The following is a 22655-nucleotide window of genomic DNA, read 5'->3' as shown; positions in this document are numbered from 1 at the left end:
TCCCAAAAGAGACCCAATTCAGTGAAAAAAACATTAAAATGTTTCCAGGAGATTATGAATGAAACCAGACTTTGTTTTGACATATGTGCACACCTGTGAAACCATCACCACAATCAAGATAATGAAAGTGTTCACCTCCCCCAAGTTTCCTTGTGCCCCTCTGTAATCTTTCTGCTGTCTCCAACCAACCCCACCCCCAGGCAACCATGGATCTGCTGTTACTCTAGATTCACCTGCATTTCTTGGTAATATTTCATTGCGAATTTGATCTTATTGGATGCTGCATATTTTTGTATTCCTACAAATATTATTGAGCTTTCTAAATGGAATTGGATATTTGGAAATACCTTGACTCTTTCAGGTCTTGCTTTAAAGCTGGTTAGGCAGAACCAGAGAAGAGTTTAGACCAGGGCTCAATTTTCCCCATTACCGGGGCAAAAACTCTTCTAAGTACCGTAGTCAGTGCTGCATGAACAATGAGGGTTTCCACTCTAACTGGTGAGAACAGAAACTGTTCTTCACCCTGTGTGAGTTAGATATAGTTCCCTCTAATTCTCTCAAGTGGTTTCCTCACACACATGCACTGACGGGACTTAGGTGGGGAACCCTCTGCAGATCTCTGGGGTCTCTCCCCACACAGCTCTCTCCTTTTTGGTATTATGACCAGCAAACTGTAGCCAGTCTGGCTTCTCCAGCTTCCAGCCCTGTTTCCTCATTGAGGCCCTTCCTGGGTTTGCCCTCCTTGCTCCACAACTGGGAAACCCTCCAAGCAGTAGCTGAGGCAATCTGAAGGCCATGGCTCAAAATTCACTGTCCTTCCTTGTCTATGGTTCAAGGTCTTAAAAACTGCTTTACGTATGTTATATGTATGTGTGTGTGTGTGTATATATATATATATACATATATAAATGTATATATGTATATATATATTTTTTTACATTGTTTCAGGATGGAGCATAAATCTAGTCCCTGTTACTCCAGTCTTGGATGGAAGTAGAAAATCCTGAAGCTACTTCTGATAAAGACTATGGTCTATGCTGCAAAAAATTTGACATTCTGGACTCTTTTCATGTTGCCCTATCACAAGCTGATCAACTCTTATTGAGAAAATGAGTATATATAATACATCAAAACAAAGTTGTATTTTCTGCATTCAAAAACTATTTAAAAAATTTTGGTGTTATGAATGCCAAGTATTTTTTTTTGTGGGACGGACCGTTCTGAGTTTATGGTTGTAGCAGATGCTGTGTTTCATTCATATCCCTGTCTCTGTCGGGGTGGGGGTGGGGGGCTGCCTTCTCACTACCCAAACTCACTTTGCCTGGGTGCACAGAGAGCCGGAGATGATTGGGAAAGGCTCTTGGAGCAGCTCTTAAGCAATGACTAACTTAAAACAAAACAAAAAAATGATAAACAGACACATGCGTCTTTACCCATCATCAGGGCATCTTTGAGGTGTGGCCCATGATGTCTCTAGCGCTCTTTGGGGGAGTCTGAAAGCTACCCTCTGAGGGACCTTGACTTGATAAGGCATCCAGTTTGATTCTCTTTTCTTCCCTGTCCTACCTCCCCACCCCCTTACTGGGTTTTATCAGAACACTTCCTAGTAAATCACTTTAAAAACTGATTTATTTCACAATTGTTAGGATGGGTATATACCATGTCCATTATATAGATTAAATATACATTAAATGCACCAGAAATTTGTTTTCTCTGCATAGAGCAACTCTGAAACAGTTTCATCATATAAAGTGATCTTTCCATGGCTGGTACTTCTTTGAAATGTTAAGTCCAAACCCTGGTGATGACTTGGGTCCTGGTGGTGACTTCTACAACCTACTGACATTCTTAACTAACCAAATGTCCCACTAGACAGTCTCCAACCCTCTCCACCACCTCAGCTGACCCCCTTTGCTCTCACACCATGATTCTCTGTCTCAACAGAGCTAACACGTCAGCCTGGTGCTCTAGCATTTGTATCCATGCTTCCTAGTTATACTCATAGGTAATTCCCCCAGCTGGGAGTTGTCAGTAGCCTTGTCCCTCCACAAAGGGCTTCAAATGGTCTCCAGATCTTCATGCCATGGAGCTAGTGGCCTTATTTCAGACGAATGGGACACATCCTACCAAATTCTCAAACACAAGAACAGTCTAATGAAAGCCCCATAGGGTATTTTCTGTCAGATGTGGATGGCAACCTGGACGAGAAATCCTTTGTCAAAGGGGTTAGGGTTTCAATTAGGTTTTCTCAACCTCAGCATTACTGACATTTTGGGATGGAATAAAAGCTCTATTATTTGCATGTAATCTTTTGTTGGCAGAAGAATTTTCAATTGTTTACTATAAGCAACTTCTTTCCATATATTGTATTAACACATTGATAAATTGTTAATCCTGTCTCTCCTTACACAAACACAGCCCATATCAATTTTTTTCACTGCAGCACTAACAAATAATGTTTCTTTGCCCATCAGAGTGCAAACAGAAAAAGCGATGAAAATATACCATGTTACTGTAGGAGTGTGGAGATGAACACTCTCATACACTGCCAGGAATGCAATGTGCAATATGCACTAAAACTTGCATGAAAGATATGCATGTTTTTTGACTCATACTTTTTTTTTTTTTTTTTCCTTTTTAGGGCCGTACCTGTGGCACATGGAAGTTCCCTGGCTAGGGGTCGAACTGGAGCTGCAGCTGCTGACCTACTCTACAGCCACAGCAATGTCAGATCTGAGCCACATCTGTGACCTACGTTACAACTCATGGCAATGCCACATCTTTAACCCACTGAACAAGGCCAGGGATTGAACCCTCATCCTCATGGATACGAGTTGGATTCATTACCACTGAGCCACAATGGGAACTCCCATAAATTCTGTTTTATATAGAATAAATGCAGAAGATATGATGTGTGTAGAGGGATTTTTTAAAATAATGAAAATCAGAAGCAACCAAAAAGTTCAACAACAGAGAGCTGATTAAAAAAACTACAGTATAACTACATAACAGGACATCATGTCGATGTGCTAAAAATGATGTCGATATATGTTTGACTGAAGAGATTTTCATTATTGGTGTTCCTGTTGTGGCTCAGTGGGTTAAGAAACCAACAGTGTCCATGAGAATGCAGGTTCAATTCCTGGCCTCTCTCGGTGGGTTAAGGATCCGGCATTGCTGCAAGCTATGCCATAGATTGCAGATGTGGCTTGGATTTGGTGTTGCTGTGGCTATGGAGTACGCCAGCAGCTGCAGCCCCAACTGGACCCCTAGCCAGGGAACTTCCATGTGCCACAGATTTGGCCCTAAAAAGAAAAAAAAAAAAGATTTTCATTATTAAGTAGAAAAACAGGTTATGAAACAATATAATCAGGAGTTCTCTAGTGGCGCAGTGTGCTAAGGATCTGGCATTGTCACTGCAGTGGCTCAGGTTGCTGCTGTGGCATAGGTTTGATCCCTGGCCCAAGAACTTCCACATTCCACAGATGCAGCCAAAAAAATTATAAAAAAATTTATGTACAGAAATAAATCTGGAAGGATAAACAGTAAGAAATTTCAACCATATCTTTGGGTAGAAGAATCAGGTATGATTTTTATGTTAAATTTTTTTTCCCCCGTTAGGTAGCAATACTTATATTGGACAAAATAGACTTTAAAACAAAGACTGTAATAAGAGACAAAGAAGGACACTACATAGTAATAGAGTGATCTACCCAACAAAAAGATACACAATTGCAAATATATATATGCACCCAAGCTAGGGACACCAAAATACATAAAGCAAATATTAACAAACACAAAAGGAGAATACGAAAATAATACACTGAAAGTAGGGGACTTCAACACCCTACTTATGTCAGTGGAGGGATCATCCAAAGAGAAAATGAGTAAGGAAACACTGGCCTTAAATGACACAATAGACCAGATCCATCCATCCATCCATCCATTAATCAATCAATCTATCTGTCTACCTACCTACCTAGTATTCCATCCAAAAGCAGCAAAATACATATTCTTTTAAAACACACATGAGAAAAAAACCCAGCAAAGTACACAGGGAACAGTCTCTAGGATAAATCACATGCTAGGCCATGAAACAAGTCTTAATAAATTTAAGAAAACTGAGGTCATATCAAGCATCTTTTCCCATCACAATGGTATGAGACTATAAATAAACTATAAGAAAAAAACTGCAAACCCCACAAACATGTGGAAGCTAAAGAATATGCTACTAAATAACTAATGGATCACTGAAGAAGTCAGAGGCAATTTTAAAAATACCTGGAGATAAACGAAGATGGGAACAAAATGATAACCAAATCTATTAGATGCAGCAAAAGCAGTTCTAAGAGGGAGGCCAACAGTGATATGAGCCTACGTCAGGAAATAAGAAAAATCTCAAATAAACAACCTAACTTTATATGTAAAGGAACTAGAATAAGAAGAAACAAAACTCAACGTTAGTAGAATGAAAGAAATAATAAAGATCAGAGCAGAAATAGATGATACAGAGACCCCTTCTGCACCCCCCCAAATAAAAAGATCAACGAAACTAAGAGCTGGTTCTTTGAAGAGATAAGTAAAATTAATAAACTTTAGCTGAATTCTTCAAGAAAAAGGATAGGGCTCAAATAAATAAAATCAGGGAAATTACAACCATCATCACTGAAACACAAAGGATGATAACAGATTACCAAAATTATACGCCAATGGACAACCTAGAAGAAATGAATAAACTGCTAGAAATGTGTAATCTCCAAGACCAAATCAGTAATAAAAACATAAGCAAAACAAAACAAACCTCCCAAACAAAGCAAAGTCCAGGACCAGATAGCTTTATAGGTAAATTCTGCCAAACATTTAAAGAAGTGTTAACACCAATGCTTCTCAAACTATTCCAAAAAACTGAAAAGGAAGGAATGCTTCTCAACACATTCTATGAGCCCAGCATTATCCTGATATCAAAACCAGACAAAGACACCACAATAAAAAGAAAATTACAGGTCAATATCCCTAATGAACACAGATGCAAAAATCCTCAGTAAAATATTAGCAAACAGAATTTGACAATACTTAAATAGACTCATACATCTTGATCAAGTAGGATTTATCCCAGGGATGCAAGGATGGTTCAACATCTACAAATTAATCAATGTGATAAAATCACATTAACAAACTGAAGAGTAAAAACCACATAGTCAGAAAAAGCTTTTGACTAAATTCCATCTATTTATGATAAAAATTCTCCACAATGTGGGTATTGGGAACACACCTCAATATAATACAGGCAACATATGACAAGCCCAGAGCTAACATCATACTCAACAGTGAAATGCTAAAAGCATTTCCTCTAAAATTAGGAAAAAGACAAGGATGCCCACTATTGCCACTTTTATTCAACATAATACTGGAAATCCTAGCCATAGCCATCAGACAAGAAAAAGAAATAAAAGGAATTGAAATTGGAAAGGAAGAAGTAAAACTTGTTACTATTTACAGATGACATGATAATATATATAGAAAAATCATAAAGATGTCACCAAAAAAACTATTAGAGCTAATAAATGAATTCAGTAAAGTTGAAAAATACAGAATTAATATGTGAAAATCTCATGTTTCTATACACTAACAAAAAGTATCAGAAAGAGAAATTAAAACAATGCCATTAACAACTACATCAAAAAGAATAAAATACCTAGGAATATCTAGCCAAGGAGGTAAAAGACCTATACTTGGAAAACTCCAAGATACTGATGAAGAAAACTGAAGATGACACAAACAAATGGAGATACACTGTGCTCATGGATTGGAAGAATTAAAATTATTAAAAATGACCATACCGGAGTTCCCGTCGTGGCACAGTGGTTAACGAATCCGACTAGGAACCATGAGGTTGCGGGTTCGGTCCCTGCCCTTGCTCAGTGGGTTAACGATCCGGCGTTGCCGTGAGCTGTGGTGTAGGTTGCAGACGCGGCTCGGATGCCGTGTTGCTGTGGCTCTGGCGTAGGCCGGTGGCTACAGCTCCGATTCAACCCCTAGCCTGGGAACCTCCATATGCCGTGGGAGCGGCCCAAGAACCAAGAAATAGCAACAACAACAACAAGACAAAAAAAAAAAAAAAATGACCATACCATTTTTATTATGATGTGTCTTGGTGGTTAAAACCAATCAATCAATGGAAAAATGGGCAAAAGACCTGAATAGACATTTCTCCAAAGAAGATATACAGATGGCCAACAAACACATGAAAAAATGCTCAACATCGCTGATTATAAGAGAAATGCAAATCAAAACTACCATGAGATACCACCTCACGCCAGTCAGAATGGCCATCATTAATAAATCCACAAATAACAAGTGCTGGAGGGGCTGTGGAGAAAAGGGAACCCTCCTGCACTGCTGGTGGGAATGTCAACTGGTACAGCCACTATGGAGAACAGTTTGGAGATACCTTAGAAATCTATACATAGAACTTCCATATGACCCTGCAATCCCACTCTTGGGCATCTATCCGGACAAAGCTCTACTCAAAAGAGACACATGCACCCGCATGTTCATTGCAGCACTCTTCACAATAGCCAGGACATGGAAACAATCCAAATGTCCATCGACAGAGGATTGGATTCGGAAGATGTGGTATATATACACAATGGAATACTACTCAGCCATAAAAAAGGATGACATCATGCCATTTGCAGCAACATGGATGGAACTAGAGAATCTCATACTGAGTGAAATGAGCCAGAAAGACAAAGACAAATACCATATGATATCACTTATAACTGGAATCTAATATCCAGCACAAATGAACATCTCCTCAGAAAAGAAAATCATGGACTTGGAGATGAGACTTGTGGTTGCCTGATGGGAGGGGGAGGGAGTGGGAGGGATCTCGGGAGCTTGGGCTTATCAGACACAACCTAGAATAGATTTACAAGGAGATCCTGCTGAATAGCATTGAGAACTATGTCTAGATACTCATGTCGCAACAGAAGAAAGGGTGGGGAAAAAAACTGTAACTGCAATGTATACATCTAAGGATAACCTGACCCCCTTGCTGTACAGTGGGAAAAAAAAAAAAAAATGACCATACCACTTAAGACAATCTACAAATTCAATGTAATCCCTATGAAAATACCAAAAGTGGAATTCCCATCGTGCCTCAGTGGAAACGAATCTGACTAGTATCCATGAGGACGCAGGTTCTATCCCTGGCCTCATTCAGTGGGTCAAGGATCCAGCGTTGCCGTGAGCTGTGGTGTAGGTTGCAGATGCAGCTTGGATCTGGCATTGTTATGGCTGAAGCATAGGCCAGTGGCTACAGCTCCAATTTGACCCCTAGCCTGGGAACCTCCATATGCCACAGGTGCGGCCCTAAAAAGACAAAAAATACCAACAGCATTTTTCATGGAACAAGAACAAACACTTCTAAAACTTGTACAGAAACACAAAGACTCTTGAGCCAAACAATCTAGAGAAAGAACAGAGCTGAAGGCATCATGCTGACTTGTTTTAAACTATTCCACAAAGCCACAGTAATCAAAAGAGTATGAATACAGTGTTCAGTAATGACCCCACATTTACATGGTCAATTAATTGAAGGTAAAGAATGCAAGAATATAGAATGGGGAAGTGACAGCCTCTTCAATAAATGGTGCTGGGAAATCTGAACAGCTATATGCAAAAGAATCAAGCTAGACTACTTTCTCATACCATATGCAAAAATAAGTTCAAATTGGATTAAATACTTAAATAAAAGACCTGAAACCATAACATTTCTAGAAGAAACTATAACATTTCTAGAGGAAAACTTCTGGAATGTCACTGGGTTTAGCAATATTTTTTTGGATATGTTTCTATAGGTAATGGAAATAAAAGCAAAGATAAACAAGTGGGACTGAATGCATCAGACTAAAAAGCTTTTGCACAGCAAAGGAAGCTATAAACAAAAATGTGGAGTTCTCTTGCCGTATAGCAGATTAAGGATCTGGCATTGTCACTGCAGCGGCTCCAGTTGCTGCTGCCGCATGGGTTTGATCCCTGGCCTGGGAACTTCCACATGTTTTGGCCACCCCCCAAAACACAAACAAACAAAACCCCCAAGAAACACACAAAAAAGCCACCTACTGAATGGCAGAAGTATTTGCAAATGATTTATTTGATAAAGGGTTAATATCTACAATAATAAAGAACTCACACAACTCAATATTAAAAAAAAAACTCAATTAAAAAATGGGCAGAGGACCTGAATAGACATTTTCCCAAAGAAGACCTACAGATGGCCAACAGACACAAGAAAAGATGCTCAATGTCACTCACCATCAAAGAAATGCAAATCAAGACACAATGAGACAGTACCTCATACCTGTCACAATAGCTATGACCAAAAAGAAGTAAGTCTTGACAAAGATGTGGCGAAAAAGAGACCCCCCTCATGCACAGTTGGTGGGAATGTAAATTGGTATAGACGTATGGAAGAGTATGGAGCTTCCTCCAAAAATTAATAGAACTACCATACAATCCAGCCAACTCCAGGTCTGGGAATTTCTCCAAAGAAACAAAAACACTAATCTGAAGAGGTATATGTACCTCTATGTTCAATGCTGCATTATTGTGGCAACCTAAGTATCCATCAATAGGTGAACAGATTTTTAAAAATATTTTCCCCTCAAAATGAGTATGTACTCCTTGTCTAATATAAAAATAATAAAGGGCTTGTAGTAAGTACTGTTAATAGCATGGTTCTGAAACAATAGGCACTGCTAGTAACATGGTCCACGAAAGCCAAGGCTTTCCACTGAGAATGGGAGATGGCTTCTCTGTGCTCTATTCTAAGAATGCCAAATGTGACTCAAGCAAGAACCCAGGAAAGGTGCCACTCAGGCAGTTTCTAATCAAAGTGGGACCAAAGGCAAAAGATGTTTAGTCTTCTCAACCTTAGCAACTATGTGAATCCTTACGGTCTGGGACATTACCTTTTTCTTTTAATCATATTTACCCATTTAAAGTCTTTTTGACAAATAGATCGTCAAATCTCTAAATATTTTATCCTTTCTTTTCTTTCTTTCTTTTTTTTTTTAAGGGCTACACCTGTAGCATATGGAAGTTCCCAGGCTAAGCGTCAAATTGGAGCTGCAGTTACTGGCCTATGTCACAGCCACAGCCACACCAGAGCTGAGCCGTATCTGTGACCTATGCTGCAGCTTGCAGCAATGCCAGATCCTTAATCCACTGAGTGAGGCTAGTGCTCAAACCCACATCCTCATGGATACTAGTTGGGTTCTTTAGGGCTGAGCTAAAACGGGAATTCCAAATCTCTAAATATTTTAAGTTCTCCATTCTTGTATGGAAAGTTAACATGTAAGTAGCCTGGTTAACATTAGCTGAACACTTGGTAGAGCCAGCTGCCAAGGGCAATGAAGAGGAAATGGAACAGAAGATCCTCTTGTGCTTCTGTCTTCTTTACCATCCTAATGCCCCAAAATGAAGCAGCTCAGCCATTTATCCTATCTGCATGTAAATGCATGGACCTGAAGGGTAAATTACATCCCAAAACAAAATGCCTGTCTAATAAAAAAATAAAACTTGGGAGGAAAAATAAGATAATGTGTAGAAACAAAGAGAAAAAGAGCTTTTTTCCCTCCTCCGAACTATTTTCTAAGTATGGAAGGCCCTAAAAAATGGCAATCCTATTCCTGCCCTGAAAGCACAGGTCCTTGGAGCTGATGGAATGCCAGTCACACCATTAATAATAAGCCAACTTGTTCCAGGCCTGCTGGGAAGTCACGCCATTTATCTCAAAGCTTACCACTCTCCGAAGCTGTTTTTCATGGCTGTCACTTTTAGCAGGGTATTAAAGACTCTGCCCACTTACCTTAGGGCCACAACAATGCTAGCTGATGTTAGGACACCAAGGACCAACAGAATAAATATGGACACTTGGCTGAAAGCTGGGCAGCTACAGGGAAGGTGGTAGACTAAAGATGGGAAGGCTGATTCCAGAGCAGAGATTCTCCCTTGTCCTCCAAAAGAAAAGAGAGCTGACCTTACCACATACACAGTGGATTGTTTATTTCACAAAGAGTAAAACACAAATTTAAGATTCCAACATTACCGAAGAACATGGAGAAACATCTTGTTTCTCCATCTCATTTTATTTGGCATAGAGCATGTGCTTGGGCAATAAGAGATTTGACCCCAGTTTATAGAGATTTTATAACTTTAGTTACTTTGCCAACCCAAGTACACCCTTTGTCACTCAAACTCTCATTGTCTTTTTACATAACAGACACATTTATTTACTCTATTTCAGACACTTTATTTTCTTAGTCTAACATTAAGCTTTGATAAGTACAAAAGGTTCACAAGTACAAAAATTTCTGTATAACTCTGTGGTGGTTAAAAACTCAGGAGAACAAAACAATTTTTTAATTAGGGAAATATTCATCTTAAATATCTGAGGGAGAGTCTTCTTCAAGTGTGGTTGTAAAAAATGGTTAAAACCATTTCCTTGTGATTATGTTAAAATTTTTGATGACTCTTTTTCACTTGTTTCAGGAAATCTGTCTCTTGACATACACTCTGGATGGCTTCCTTACTGATATTTTGCTGTAAAACTCAACTCCCTGCCTCTTTAGTGCTTTAATGTTGATAGCTTCATTTGTGGCCTGTGATGGTCTGACCAAAGGAAGAACCTTACACCAGCTTCAGAAGCAAGGAAAGCCAGATTTAGATTTACAGTTATCCTTTTTGATGTTAAAAAAAAAATGCTGAATTTTTCATATTAGCATTAATTTCTCTTCCTGCAAGGATTTAATTTTCATACACTGCAGATGAATCACTTTTGATGAACTTTTATTTTTTTCAAAGCATTAAAAAAAGTTCACGAAAAGATGAATTCTTCCTATCCTTAGGGTACTGTATAAAAATGACATCCTGGAAAAGGGGAAGGCAGTTTATCTTTTTGTTTTCTTACCTAATAACCTGTTGGACACACAGAACTGAGATCTCCAAAGACTCTGCTCAGCAGCTCTAAATATAGCTGAGATTAAAAAAAAAAAACCCAAAAAACTCATTTTATTTAATCACAGATAATAAAAAATATTGCCAGGATGTTGTAGACATGAAAACCAGACAAACACTGGGAAGCCAAATCAGAAGCTGACTCACAGCTTAGACTTTTTTTTCCTCTGCTTAATGAAAAATAAATTATCATAGCTATCATCCTCCAAGCAGCTCTCCTTTTTCTTGTGCTTGCCCCGCTTGCCCTCTTTGGGCAGCTTGTCTTCTCTTGGCTTGTGGTAATGAGATGTGTGGTGAAAGGGCTTGTGAGGCTTCTGGGTTTTGCCAGAAGAAGAGTGGACTCTGGGGCCCCTGGGGAAGTCCTCATCCACTTCATGACGCCTGTCAGCCTTCTTGTGCTTCTCACGCTCTCGGCTGCTCCTGCTCATGGTTTCCTTTTGGGTTTCTTTCTTTTCTTGAGGCCACCTGTTGCTTCTCCATGAGGCATAGCTCTTCCTCATACCACGGTGGGACCTCTTATCTGCTGCTTCCATATGAGGCCTCTTGAACTGTCTTGGAAAGTCCCCATTTTTCTGGAGTTCTGGAAAATATAAAAGTATTTTTGCATATTCAGCAGCTGGACAGTCCACGCAGAGCTCTCACAGGTCTGTAAATAACTTAACACAGAGGGAAGCCAGACATTAAATGCATCAATGACATGACATTCTAAAGAGCCCTTACTAAGGTAAAAATCACTCAGTAAAAATTGAGTGGTTATAATGACATATTTCCAAACATGGAAACATCCAGAAAGCCAATGATATTTATTCTGTTCAACTGCAGTTTGATCGGTTAAACAACGGAGACAAGGACCAGTGAGGACAGTAATCATCTTAGCTTTGTGAAGAAAAGTCATGTCTGACCAATTCAAGTTCCTGCAGTGATAAGAGACAGTCCTTGATGGTAAGGTGAAGCAAGACATATAAAACAGCCTGTTGACAGTCTCATATGACATTTCAATTATCCTCTGAAGATAAAGTCTGGCCAGAGTACTTATAGGTGGATGCCATCCGGGACAGATTATTTCTCCAGAGGAGAGATCACTGGTTTGGAGAGTGAGTGTGCACATGTGCATGCATGTTTGTATCTGAGAGGTTTAAGTGCCAGATTTGGTGTTAGATTTTGTCAGGAATTGGCACTCTTTACTATCGGCGTCTGATGGCAGTGATTCTGATGGGATAAGTGGGAGATGAGGTTATGGTGAGGGACAAAAACTAACATATCAACAGACTCTTGAAAGATTAAGGAAGTCACCAATAAAAAAATGGAATGGAGTGCAAAGTAGTATTTTACGGGACAAAGATGAATTCTAGAATACAGAGTGAACATAAGTAATTACTTATAGACTTCAGTATAAAATACAAATTCCAATGGATCATAGTGAGCCTCAAAGTGGATCTGTGCCCGAGTTGTGAATGTAACTAGTTAACAAGGAGAACAAATGGTATTTCTGATTAAAAAATTTATAATCATTGAAGAAAGGTTGGGAAATACCAAAAATATAAAGAAAATAAAAGAGAAAGCAACCACTATATTTTAATCCAGTGATGACATTCTAGTGCATTTCTTTGTGAGCTTTTAAAAAATTTAGTTGACTAATTATATAGCACATTATCTTCATGTACTATAACTTATCTCTATATAACTGCAATAAAACTTTATATAAAATACAATATGCAAAATATGGAGGAGTTGATACATAATTCCTCTGCTTCCTCCAGAAGTAGTAGCTTCACTTTGAAAGGACTGAATTAAAGAGCGTGGAAGAGAATGATGAAAAGGTCAAAAGTCAACAAACTATCAATAGAGTCAACAACTGTTTGAGTTACCTTGAAAAACACAGAACTATTTTATTCTGAAAGAAAAAAAAGTAACTTTGTAAACCATCTTAAAGTACACAGCAAGAAAGAAGTAGAGAAAACAGGTTCACATTATAAAATAATTTGGTGAGAAAGACTGTTGTGTTAGCAACGGCAAAAAAAGAAATCATGTGGACCTGGAGCTCTGCTCATAATGGTGGCTGATTAAAAAAAAAAATGACTTCTTTTGGGGGATGCTCCAGGAATCATAAGGAATCACCTAGGAGGGAAAGCTTTTCTTTGTGTGAAAAATACTAGAGTCATAAAAAGGGAAAAAAATAATTGTTGAATAGAAAAATCTCAAAGACGCCTTTAAAAACGCTACCTGCCTACATGGATAGAAATACTTTCTAGACACTTTCTAAAGTGATCATTATGTGAGAAAAACTGTCATTATGAATAGATTACAACACAGGATTTTTGAAGTGGGTGCTTGATTTGTGGAGATTAACATAGTTCTGGTTTTCACAGTAATTGTTAAAGACATTTTCTGTCCTAACCAAAGACCCACAAAGCAGGCAAAGAAAGTACACAAAAAGGAATTTAGGAACTATTGCAAAGATGATCTAGCAAGAAGTCGAGTAACATACCTTTCACTTTTCGTTTTATTCTCTGATCTCTCTCCCGGATTTCATATTTGTCATCATAGTAGTAGATGAATGGAGACGTTGGAAAGGTCTGGTTAAACATTCGTCTTTCTGTACATTCCTGCAAATTGTATTTGAAATTCTGACATCACGGGGTCACACTGGTCAGATAACCTTTTTTTGCAAGACTATGGACCCACCGTAATCAGAGATGAGTCCCGCATCACTCATGTTCACTCATGTGGCTGCAGGATGTGGTCTTGCTGGGACACTGGGAGGATCGGCCAGCCCGATATTCAATCATGCTTACATGCTATTCTTTCAGGCTTGGATTTTTTTCCTTTACTTCTTTACCTCTGAAATTCTTATCTTTTTTTAATTCTCCTTGCCAATCCTCTCCTATAGCAACGTCCTGTTCCTTTGTTAGGGGGTTTATTTTATTTGGAATTATGTTGTATTTCCCCTTGGCTCGTCTGTCTCTTCTAACAGCCTTCCACCAGGTAAGCCTCCTTTTCTTCTCCCTTCATATTTATACTCTAAATGTGAGGCGTAAGTTCTTAGCCCTTTCCTCTTTTTCCTCCACACAAGTGGTTTTTGCAAGCTTATTTTAATTCAGTCACTCAAGTGCAGGGATTCTTATGGAGGGAAGCAGGGTGGTGGCAGGCTGTGCCCAGCTTGAAAGTGCTCCTAGGTAATTTTCAAGGAAACCTCTCTTTTCTTTGCTCCCCTACTCAAGAAGAGATCACTCTTTTCATTCACACCAGGACAGCCCCCCACTTTCAGAACTCTGGCCTTCCTGTGGCTGCTAGTTCCCAAATCCACATCTGTGGCCTTAGCTATGCCCCCTGTAGCAGGCTTTCATTATGCTGATCTGTAACACATATCCATTCAGTTTGTCTGAAACCAAATCTTTTTTATTTTTACTCTTTTATTTTATTTTTTTTAAAAGGCTGCATCTGCTGCACATGGAAGTTCCTGGGCTGGGGATCAAACTCGCACCTCTGCAGTGACCCAAGCCACCACGGTCGGATTCCTAACCCATTGCACCCTGGCAGAACCTCCTCAAATAATGTCTTTAATTTGAAAGAAACTTCCCTTTGGAACTTTCGCACTTCTGTCTTCTGCCATCTGGCCTAAAATTTATTACAAGCGTTCAATACTTCAATACTTCTTAGCTAGCTATTGAAGAAAAATTAAAACACAGGTATCTCTTTGCTTTTCAAAAGTGTGCTTTATTCTGCTCCACTTTTATGAAAGACCTATATTAGCACCTGTTTTCAGTGACAGAAAGAAATATTGAGAGAATTTTCACCTTTAAAAAAAAAGTGTGGAGTTCCCATTGAGGCTCAGTGGGTTAAGGACCTGACAATGTCTCTATGAGGATGTGGGTTTGATCTCTGGCCTCGCTCAGTGGGTGACGGACCCTGCATTGGCACCAGCTGCGGGGTAGATCGCAGATATGGCTTGGATCTGGTGTTGCTGTGGCATAGCCTAGGCTGGGGACTTTCACATGCTACAGATGCAGCTATAAAAATAAAATAAATAAATAAAAATTTAAAAAGATGAAAATAGTGTTTAGTGTTTTCTTTGCAGCAACCATCACAGAGGCAGTGAACACCATGGAGCAACAACAGTGGCGCCACCAAGCTCTTTCCCTAGGAACTACACTCAGATCTCAGCAAGATGTGGCCATTGCTTTGAACTGTGCTTTATCTCCATTTATTTTGTGCACTCTTTAGAAAGATGTGTCCTAAAGTAACTGCTTCGTTGTTTTATGGCTACTTTGGCTTAGGAAAGGTTTCATAGGAATATTCCTTTCAGATAGCAAGGGAAATCTATACCTCTCAGGAAAAAAGTATGTGAAATAGAATTTAGCTGACTTATCATTATGTAATCGACTTGTAATTCTGAGATATCTGACCATGCTGGTAGCCATACACTTAGAAACATAACTTGTAGATTTAAAAAACTAGGGATCATTCTAAGCATACACTTAAGAAGAGAAAATACAGTAACAGAAATTTGTACCTACCATTTAGCTTTATCATATTATAACACGTACCCTTAATTTACTTCAGTTTCCCCCAAGCATTAATGATATAATTGAGATGCTTTGTATAACTCTCCTTCCCACTTTTCATTCATCTCCTTCTCTTTCCAGAAACTGCCATGGTCTTAAAGTTGGTGCCTGCCATTCTTATGTGTTTTAATACTCTTACTACTAATGAATATTCCAACAAGCAACAGAGTAAGTTTGAAGCATTCAGATTTCATAAAAATGATACCATTCTGTAAATATCTTGAAATGGCTTCATATTATAAAAGCTTCACAGAATAAGCTGAGCGATATTCTTCTGGATTATCTACCTGAATGAAGGTTTGATAAAACCTGACTACTTAACTACCTGGGTTTGATGTATTTTGGTGGGGAGAATTTTGATGACCAATTCAGTCTCTTTACTGGTATTGGTTCATGTAGGTTTGTTCTTCAATCATTTTGATTAATTTGTATTTTTCCAAAGAATTATTTACCTGCCTTTTCATTTTTCTTCTTTTTTTTTTTTTGGGGTCTGTCTTTTTCTTTTTTATATTTCTGTCTTTTTTTCTAGTGCCACATCAGCAGCATGTGGAGGTTCCCAGGCTAGGGATCTAATTGGAGCTGTAGCCACCGGCCTACGTGAGAGCCGCAGCAATGCCAGATCCGAGCCTCATCTGCAACTTACACCACAACTCACAGCAACGCTGGATCCTTAACCCACTGAGCAAGGCCAGTGATAGAACCCGCAACCTCATGGTTCCTAGTCGGATTCGTTAACCACTGAGCCATGACAGGAACTCCTGAATTTTCAAATTTAACACTGAACTTTATGAATTTTATATAGTATTCTCTTATAATTAAAAAAGTATTCTGTACTTTAATCTATTTACACTTTTCACTTATTTTTATCTGTCTCTTTTCCTTTTGAAAAGAAAATGTTTTCAAAGAACCAACTTTTGATTTTGATGATGAAAACATGATTAATCATACTTTCTATTTCGGTAATTTTGGTTCTTATCTTTGTCATTTCCTTCTTCCAACTATCTTTAGATTTACCCTGTTGTTGACTTTCTTAATCTTTCTGGACTTTTTGCGTATTGAAAATTATAAGGCAGACCCGGCCGCTACCATAAAGAATTGCTTTTACAAACCACTATCCATGGTGGCTCCAAGTTTCCAGAAAAAAGGATACCCATGAAAGATGTGGAATTAAGATTTTGCTACAGCCTGAAATCTGAACCCTAAGGTGATGGTATTAGGAGGTGGACCATTTGGGAGGTGATTAGATCACGAGAGTGGAACTGTTATAAAAGAGACCTCACGAAGCTATCTCCTTCCACTACATGAGGACACAGCAAAAAATCGCCATCTATGAGGAAACAGACCCTCACCAGACACAGATTTGGGCAGCACCATGATTTTGGGCTTCCCAGCTTCTAGAATTGTGAGAAATAATTCCTGGTGTTTATAAGCCACTCAGTCTATGGTAGTTTGTTGATAGCTGCCTGAATGCATTAAGATGGATTCTACCTATAAAGCATTAAGCGCAAATTACAATTACAAAAAGGTACTATAGCTCTTGAATATTCCCAGCACTCCTGTCACCCTGCAGGAATCTCTTTATACACTGACCACTGTTGCCTATCGCAGTCTGCCTCAAATGGAGCTGCTCATGACCTCAACTACAGAGTGAGTGAAATTAGGGAAGAGCTATGCCACAATTCACCTCAGAACATCTTTCACATGAAGAAGCCATTTATTAACATGTATAGAGCTGAATTTCTGAAACTGAAGGGGAGGGCTTGTCAGCTATCTGTAACCACCTGCACAGCCTCCTATTTGGATTCTGTACAGTCTAGACTGAGGTGGCTGTACAGAGCCATACAGTATATAAATGTTTTCCAAAGCTAAATGTAAATTATATTTTGATTATCCACATCGCTGGTCCCCTCCATTAGCACAGACAATTGATAGTTGGCTATATAATTTATCTACTATTCTGGATTAGCCACACCACTGATCTTCTTCATTAGTGTGGATAATCTAGAGTTCTTCATCTATGGCGGTGATGAGACTGCCAAATTTGCTTTATTGTAAATTAAAAATTATCTAAATCTAGATTTCAGGGATAAATTCCAAATGCTTTTAAATATTTCCTATCTATATTAACAGGAGTGGCTAGTAAGCAGTATGTGTCCAACTATAATTGTTTTTCCTTAATTGAACAAACATAAATGCCAAAATTATAACCCTTTGCTTTAAAGAGGTGAGCAAGCATAAATTGTACATTTATGTGATTTGTGTAGCAGTGGATTGCTTATATGAATATGTTTGCTACACAGTGTTGGCAACATGTGGATTTTGGCAACAAGGAGGAATGCACAGAGCAGTAAAAGCTCTAGAGATGATAATTACACAAAATAAATAAATAAATAAATGAATGAAGAGTATTCTCTAACTAGGTTTTCAGTGAGTTCTACAGAAATAAAATAATTACACTGCAGGGTTCCTCCATCTGTATTCTCATACTATGGATCCAATCATACTGGAAATACCAAATCATTGCTGAGAGATCTCCTTGAACAACTTCTTTGCTTTGGAGATACAGAAACTCCAGGAATCTCTTTATACACAGACCAGAGAGAAAAGGTGGGTTGTTTTAGTTACAAAGATAAGTTAGCAGTAGAGGAAAAATTAGAATGGAGCATCAGAATTCCATCCTAGGAACTCCTGCTGTGGTGAAATGGAATTGGTGGCATCTCCAGAGCACTGGAACCCAGGTTTTAACCCTGGCCCGGTACAGTGGGTTAAGGATCTGGTGTTGCCACAGCTGTGGTGTAGGCTGCAACTGCGGCTCAGATCTGATCCCTGGCCCAGGAACTCCATATGCTACATGGTGGCCAAAAAGAATTCTACCCCAGCTTTCATATTCTACCCCTTCACGCCACGGTCCTGACGCCCCAATGTGGAAGAAAAACTCCACTCGTTGATGGACTCTGTCCAGCACTTTTTCTTCTCCAAACTTCTTCATCTCTCCCCATATTGTTGAGCTCTAACCCCAAGGTCTGCATTGAAGAAGTGCTACGATCAGAATTCAAGATGTGACCTGCAATACTACTCCAACCTACTGCTCACATCTCTATCCATTTTGAGGACCTTCTACCCCTGTATGCTTTCTGCCTCCTGTCATCAGATCTGATATTAGTTTATTTTGGTTTTTAGGCTGTTGGAACCCTATCCAGAAACTGGGAATGTATTTCTCCATACAGTTTTTCCACTTCTTGTGCCACTGTCTTTCCTCCTCTGCCTTGAGATTGCCAGAATGTATGGGCTCTGAGTCTGTTCTCAGTGCATCCCATCTCTGGGATAAGCTGCTGCTATTTCATACTTAATAACTGGCTAGGAGATTCACTCCCAGTTCACTGCAACAAGTTTCTGCTTTGACCCCTCAGCATCTAGAATACACAAAGTCTGGCCCTTTCTGTTAGAGTGAGGAAGCATGCAGGCTGGATAGGGAACTGGGGTATTTGTAGGGTACACAGGCTAGCTGATGATGCAGCTCCTGTCTGCCCACTAGCGAGTGCCAAGGTTTCCATGTGAGTGGTAAAGACTGACCTGAACAGCAGAGATACTGGAGAATTAAAGCAGATACTCTAAAACTATAATTTGTCTGGATCAAAGTATTAGTAATCCTAAGAACTCATGAGAACTGTAGTCATCTACTGACTACCATTATTTGTCTAACTGATTTTTTTGAGCTGTATTTGTTTTAGCCTAACCTGTTCATGTATAATTAAAACAATTAAGAGGAATGTGCTCTGACAGATCTGTTACTCTGGTAGGGATGAGAGAAGTAAACCATTTGAAAATATAGTAAATCTTACTTTAAGATGTTAGTTTATAGGAGTTCCCGCCATGGCTTGGCAGTAACGAACCTGACTAGTATCCACGAGAACTTGGGTTTGATCCCTGGCCTCGCTCAGTGGCTTAAGGATCTGGCATTGCCGTGAGCTGTGGTGTAATTTGCAGATGTGGCTTGGATCCCCCAGTTGATGTGGCTGTGGTGTAGGCTGGCAGCTGTAGCTCTGATTCGACCCCTAGCCTGGGAACTTCCATATGCCGCAGATGCAGCCCTAAAAAGACAAAATAAATAAATAAAAAAAAAGATATTAGTTTATAAAAAAATAAGCATTCTGAGTTATTTTTCCGAGTTCATTTTCAGCAATCACTCCTGCACAAAAGAAGGCTTTATGCCCAAATACCACTTAAACTTACGTGTCCATAATGGCCTTCTTGCCCACAGTTGTAGCAATACACTAAGGTTGATTGTCCAGAAGGGGTCTTTGGCTTTTTGGGTGGTCCAGGTTTGGTCTGCAACATGAATATTTGTGAAGATTTAGTAGATGTCAGAAGAAAAATTAAAAATAAAATAAAAACTTCATTCTTTCCAAAAGAACTTCTTTTAGGTAAGAGATTTCTAGGAAATACTGCTTCCTACAGTTTGGACCCCATATTCAGATGGTTCTATGTATTACGGTAACAAGATAACAATTCTTTTATTCTTAACATCGATGTGTACTTTCTTCCCCTTCCTCACTTCTCATTCCATTCAGCATTGTGCCCAATACTGTGTTAGGTATTAGGCATCTCAGATAAGGAAAAATAAAAGCCTAGTGGAACATGAGAGACATGTAGATAGACAGTGACAAACAATGTAAAGCATATGGGGATAGAAGAAGGTACAAGGTATTAATAGAGTGGCAAGGGGGACCCATCATTGGATGGGGTGAGAAACAAAGGGAAAGCCTTTCCTGAAATGTAAAATTTAAACTTACTCTAAAAGACTCAGGTGTAAATCAAATGGAGAATTTTAGGTAGAGGATAAGGAGAAATTAGGATGCATTCCAGGTTTCCAAACTGGGTGAACTGGTGAGTAGGAGTGTTAACAACGGATTCAGAGAAGGTAGGAAAAGAAGGAAGAGTCAATTTAGAGGGAAAGATGATGAAGTCCATCTTGGAACTTGAGCATCTAGGTGGAGTTGTCCACCAGGCAGTAATCCATGTAAGAAAGAGCTTAGAAAACATGTCTGAGCTGAAGATTAGATCTGAAAGTCAGTCGCATAGAGGCAGAGGCTAAAATGTCCAGAGGGGACAGAATTGGCATAGCCAGGTAAGCAGCAGCAAGCTAAAGATGGACTCCTGGGTGCAACAACACATAAAGAGCAGGCAGAGGAGCCTTGGAAAGAGACAGAGAAGGACTGGTCAAAGGATGCAGAGGCACAGAGAATATAGTCATAGACCTTAGTTTCAAGACAGATGACCCGATCGGCAATGTCAAATATAGCAGAGAGGCCTGCTGAGCCAAGAACTGAGAAACATCTGCTAGATTTAGCAACTGTTCATGGATAACTTTATTGTGAGAATTTTGGAATCAGTAGGAAGGTATAAAGATAAAAGGCAATAGGTTGAAGAGTGAAGAGATGCATTCAAAGGTGGTAAAACTAAAAAAAAAAGAGCACGGAAATGATTACCCACAAAAGCCAAGATGGTGATTATTTCCTGTGCGGAGAGAAGAGCCCACAGAGGGTTTCAGGGTAGCTGCAGTTTTCTATTTCTTGAACAAAGTGGTGTCATATAAATTGAGTGTGTGTTATATAATTTATTGAATTGTACACGTTTTATGCACTTTTCAGTATGTATGTTACATTTCATAAGAAATGTTTTAAAAAAATCAAAGGAAGATGAAGAAAAGTACACAGTAGGTATATATTATTTTGAGAAACATGAGTAAGAAGGGGCAAAATAAGATTAGTCAGTACTTACGGGGAGGATGTGGTAGAGTTTATCATTAGAATGGGAGAGACCTGGACATGGGAGGAAGCTAGTAGACATGGAAAAGTTGAAAATACTTTTTCAACAGCATTGGAAAACTGTTGGATAGAGCAAAACCCCTGAGGAGGCAGGAGCTTTAAACAGGAGGGGAAGAAACTACCCCTGCCCCCCACTAATATTTTGTGGAGATTGGAAGGATGGGAATAAACTTAATAACTTTATTTCTTATGTTCTTTATTGGGATCTTATAACAAAGAATGCCAACAAATTGGCCTACCAACTAATTTTACTGTTAATGTGGTAAATACAGGTGGTTTGCGGACTTTTTTTTTTTTTTTTGATATAAGAAAAATAATCTCTAGGTTAGGAAGACCATCTTCTTCATAAGAGATGGTATTATGAAAATGAATGTAGAACAGATAGTGTTTCAAGGAAGAAGTTGTCAAAAGCTATTGATGGATCAAATTCAATGAAGACTACAAAAAGCACCGGACTTAGCAACCAGGAAGTTGTTGACAACTGGAAACTGTTGTGAGCAGTTTCATTTAAGAGGCACAGGCACAAACCAGACTGTAAGGAGTTTGCTACAAACAGAAAGATGCTGAAGAACAGACATAGCTGATTTTTTAAAGAAACTACGTGATGTATGGGAGAAAGGAAGAGGACAAGTAGAGCAAAATACGAGTCCAAGGATGCCTCCATCAGTGACTTTACAAGTGTTAGGCATATGGCATGAGCATATGCATGTATTCTTTCATTAAGCTATCAAAAAATAATTATTGAGTGCCTAACACATGCCAGATAGTGTTGTAAGATTAGGTAATTGAGAAGTGAGCAAGACAAAAATCGCTGCTCACATTTCTAGTGGTGGAAGATGGATAAACAAAACCCAACACACACACATATGAACATACACACAAACAGTACCAGTTAAATGGTAGGTAGGCAATTAAAGTATGTGAATGAAAGTCATTGGTGGTGACTCAGATTGAGTCTGGGGGAAACTCAGTGGGAAGGTCATTTCTTATAACAAGAAAAAACCAAGTATGTGCTGACTGGGAAAATAGCATTCTAAGAATAAGGTATGGGAAAAGGTAGTGCAAAGTCCTGAGGTGAGCCTAAGCTAGGCATATTTGAGTATATGGAAGATATCTGTAACTTGAAAGGAGAGTAGGTGAAGGAAGAATGAGAGAAAAGAGGCTTTGGAGGTGAAGTGGGACCAGATTATCAATCAGGGTGAAGAGTGACTTTATGTGGCATGGCAGCTGCTGTGAAGCT

General features: G+C 39.0%; 1 protein-coding gene across 3 annotated transcripts in view; it reads right to left on the bottom strand.

Moving 5' to 3' along the window:
* The window catches only part of ZCCHC7 (zinc finger CCHC-type containing 7), a 247831-nt gene continuing 235286 nt past the window's right edge, over positions 10111-22655 (bottom strand). For all 3 annotated transcript variants that reach the window (XM_021066106.1, XM_021066112.1, XM_021066118.1), the window contains exons 8-10: positions 19821-19916; positions 13511-13628; positions 10111-11602 (exon numbers count right to left, since the gene is read on the bottom strand). In XM_021066106.1, coding sequence (XP_020921765.1) covers positions 11166-11602; positions 13511-13628; positions 19821-19916 — 651 coding nt within the window. In that variant the 3' untranslated portion in view covers positions 10111-11165. The remainder of the gene's footprint in view (positions 11603-13510; positions 13629-19820; positions 19917-22655) is intronic.

This window comes from Sus scrofa, chromosome 1, assembly GCF_000003025.6.
Source record: "Sus scrofa isolate TJ Tabasco breed Duroc chromosome 1, Sscrofa11.1, whole genome shotgun sequence".
Lineage (NCBI taxonomy): Eukaryota > Metazoa > Chordata > Mammalia > Artiodactyla > Suidae > Sus > Sus scrofa.
This window is presented reverse-complemented; position numbering and strand designations above follow the sequence as displayed.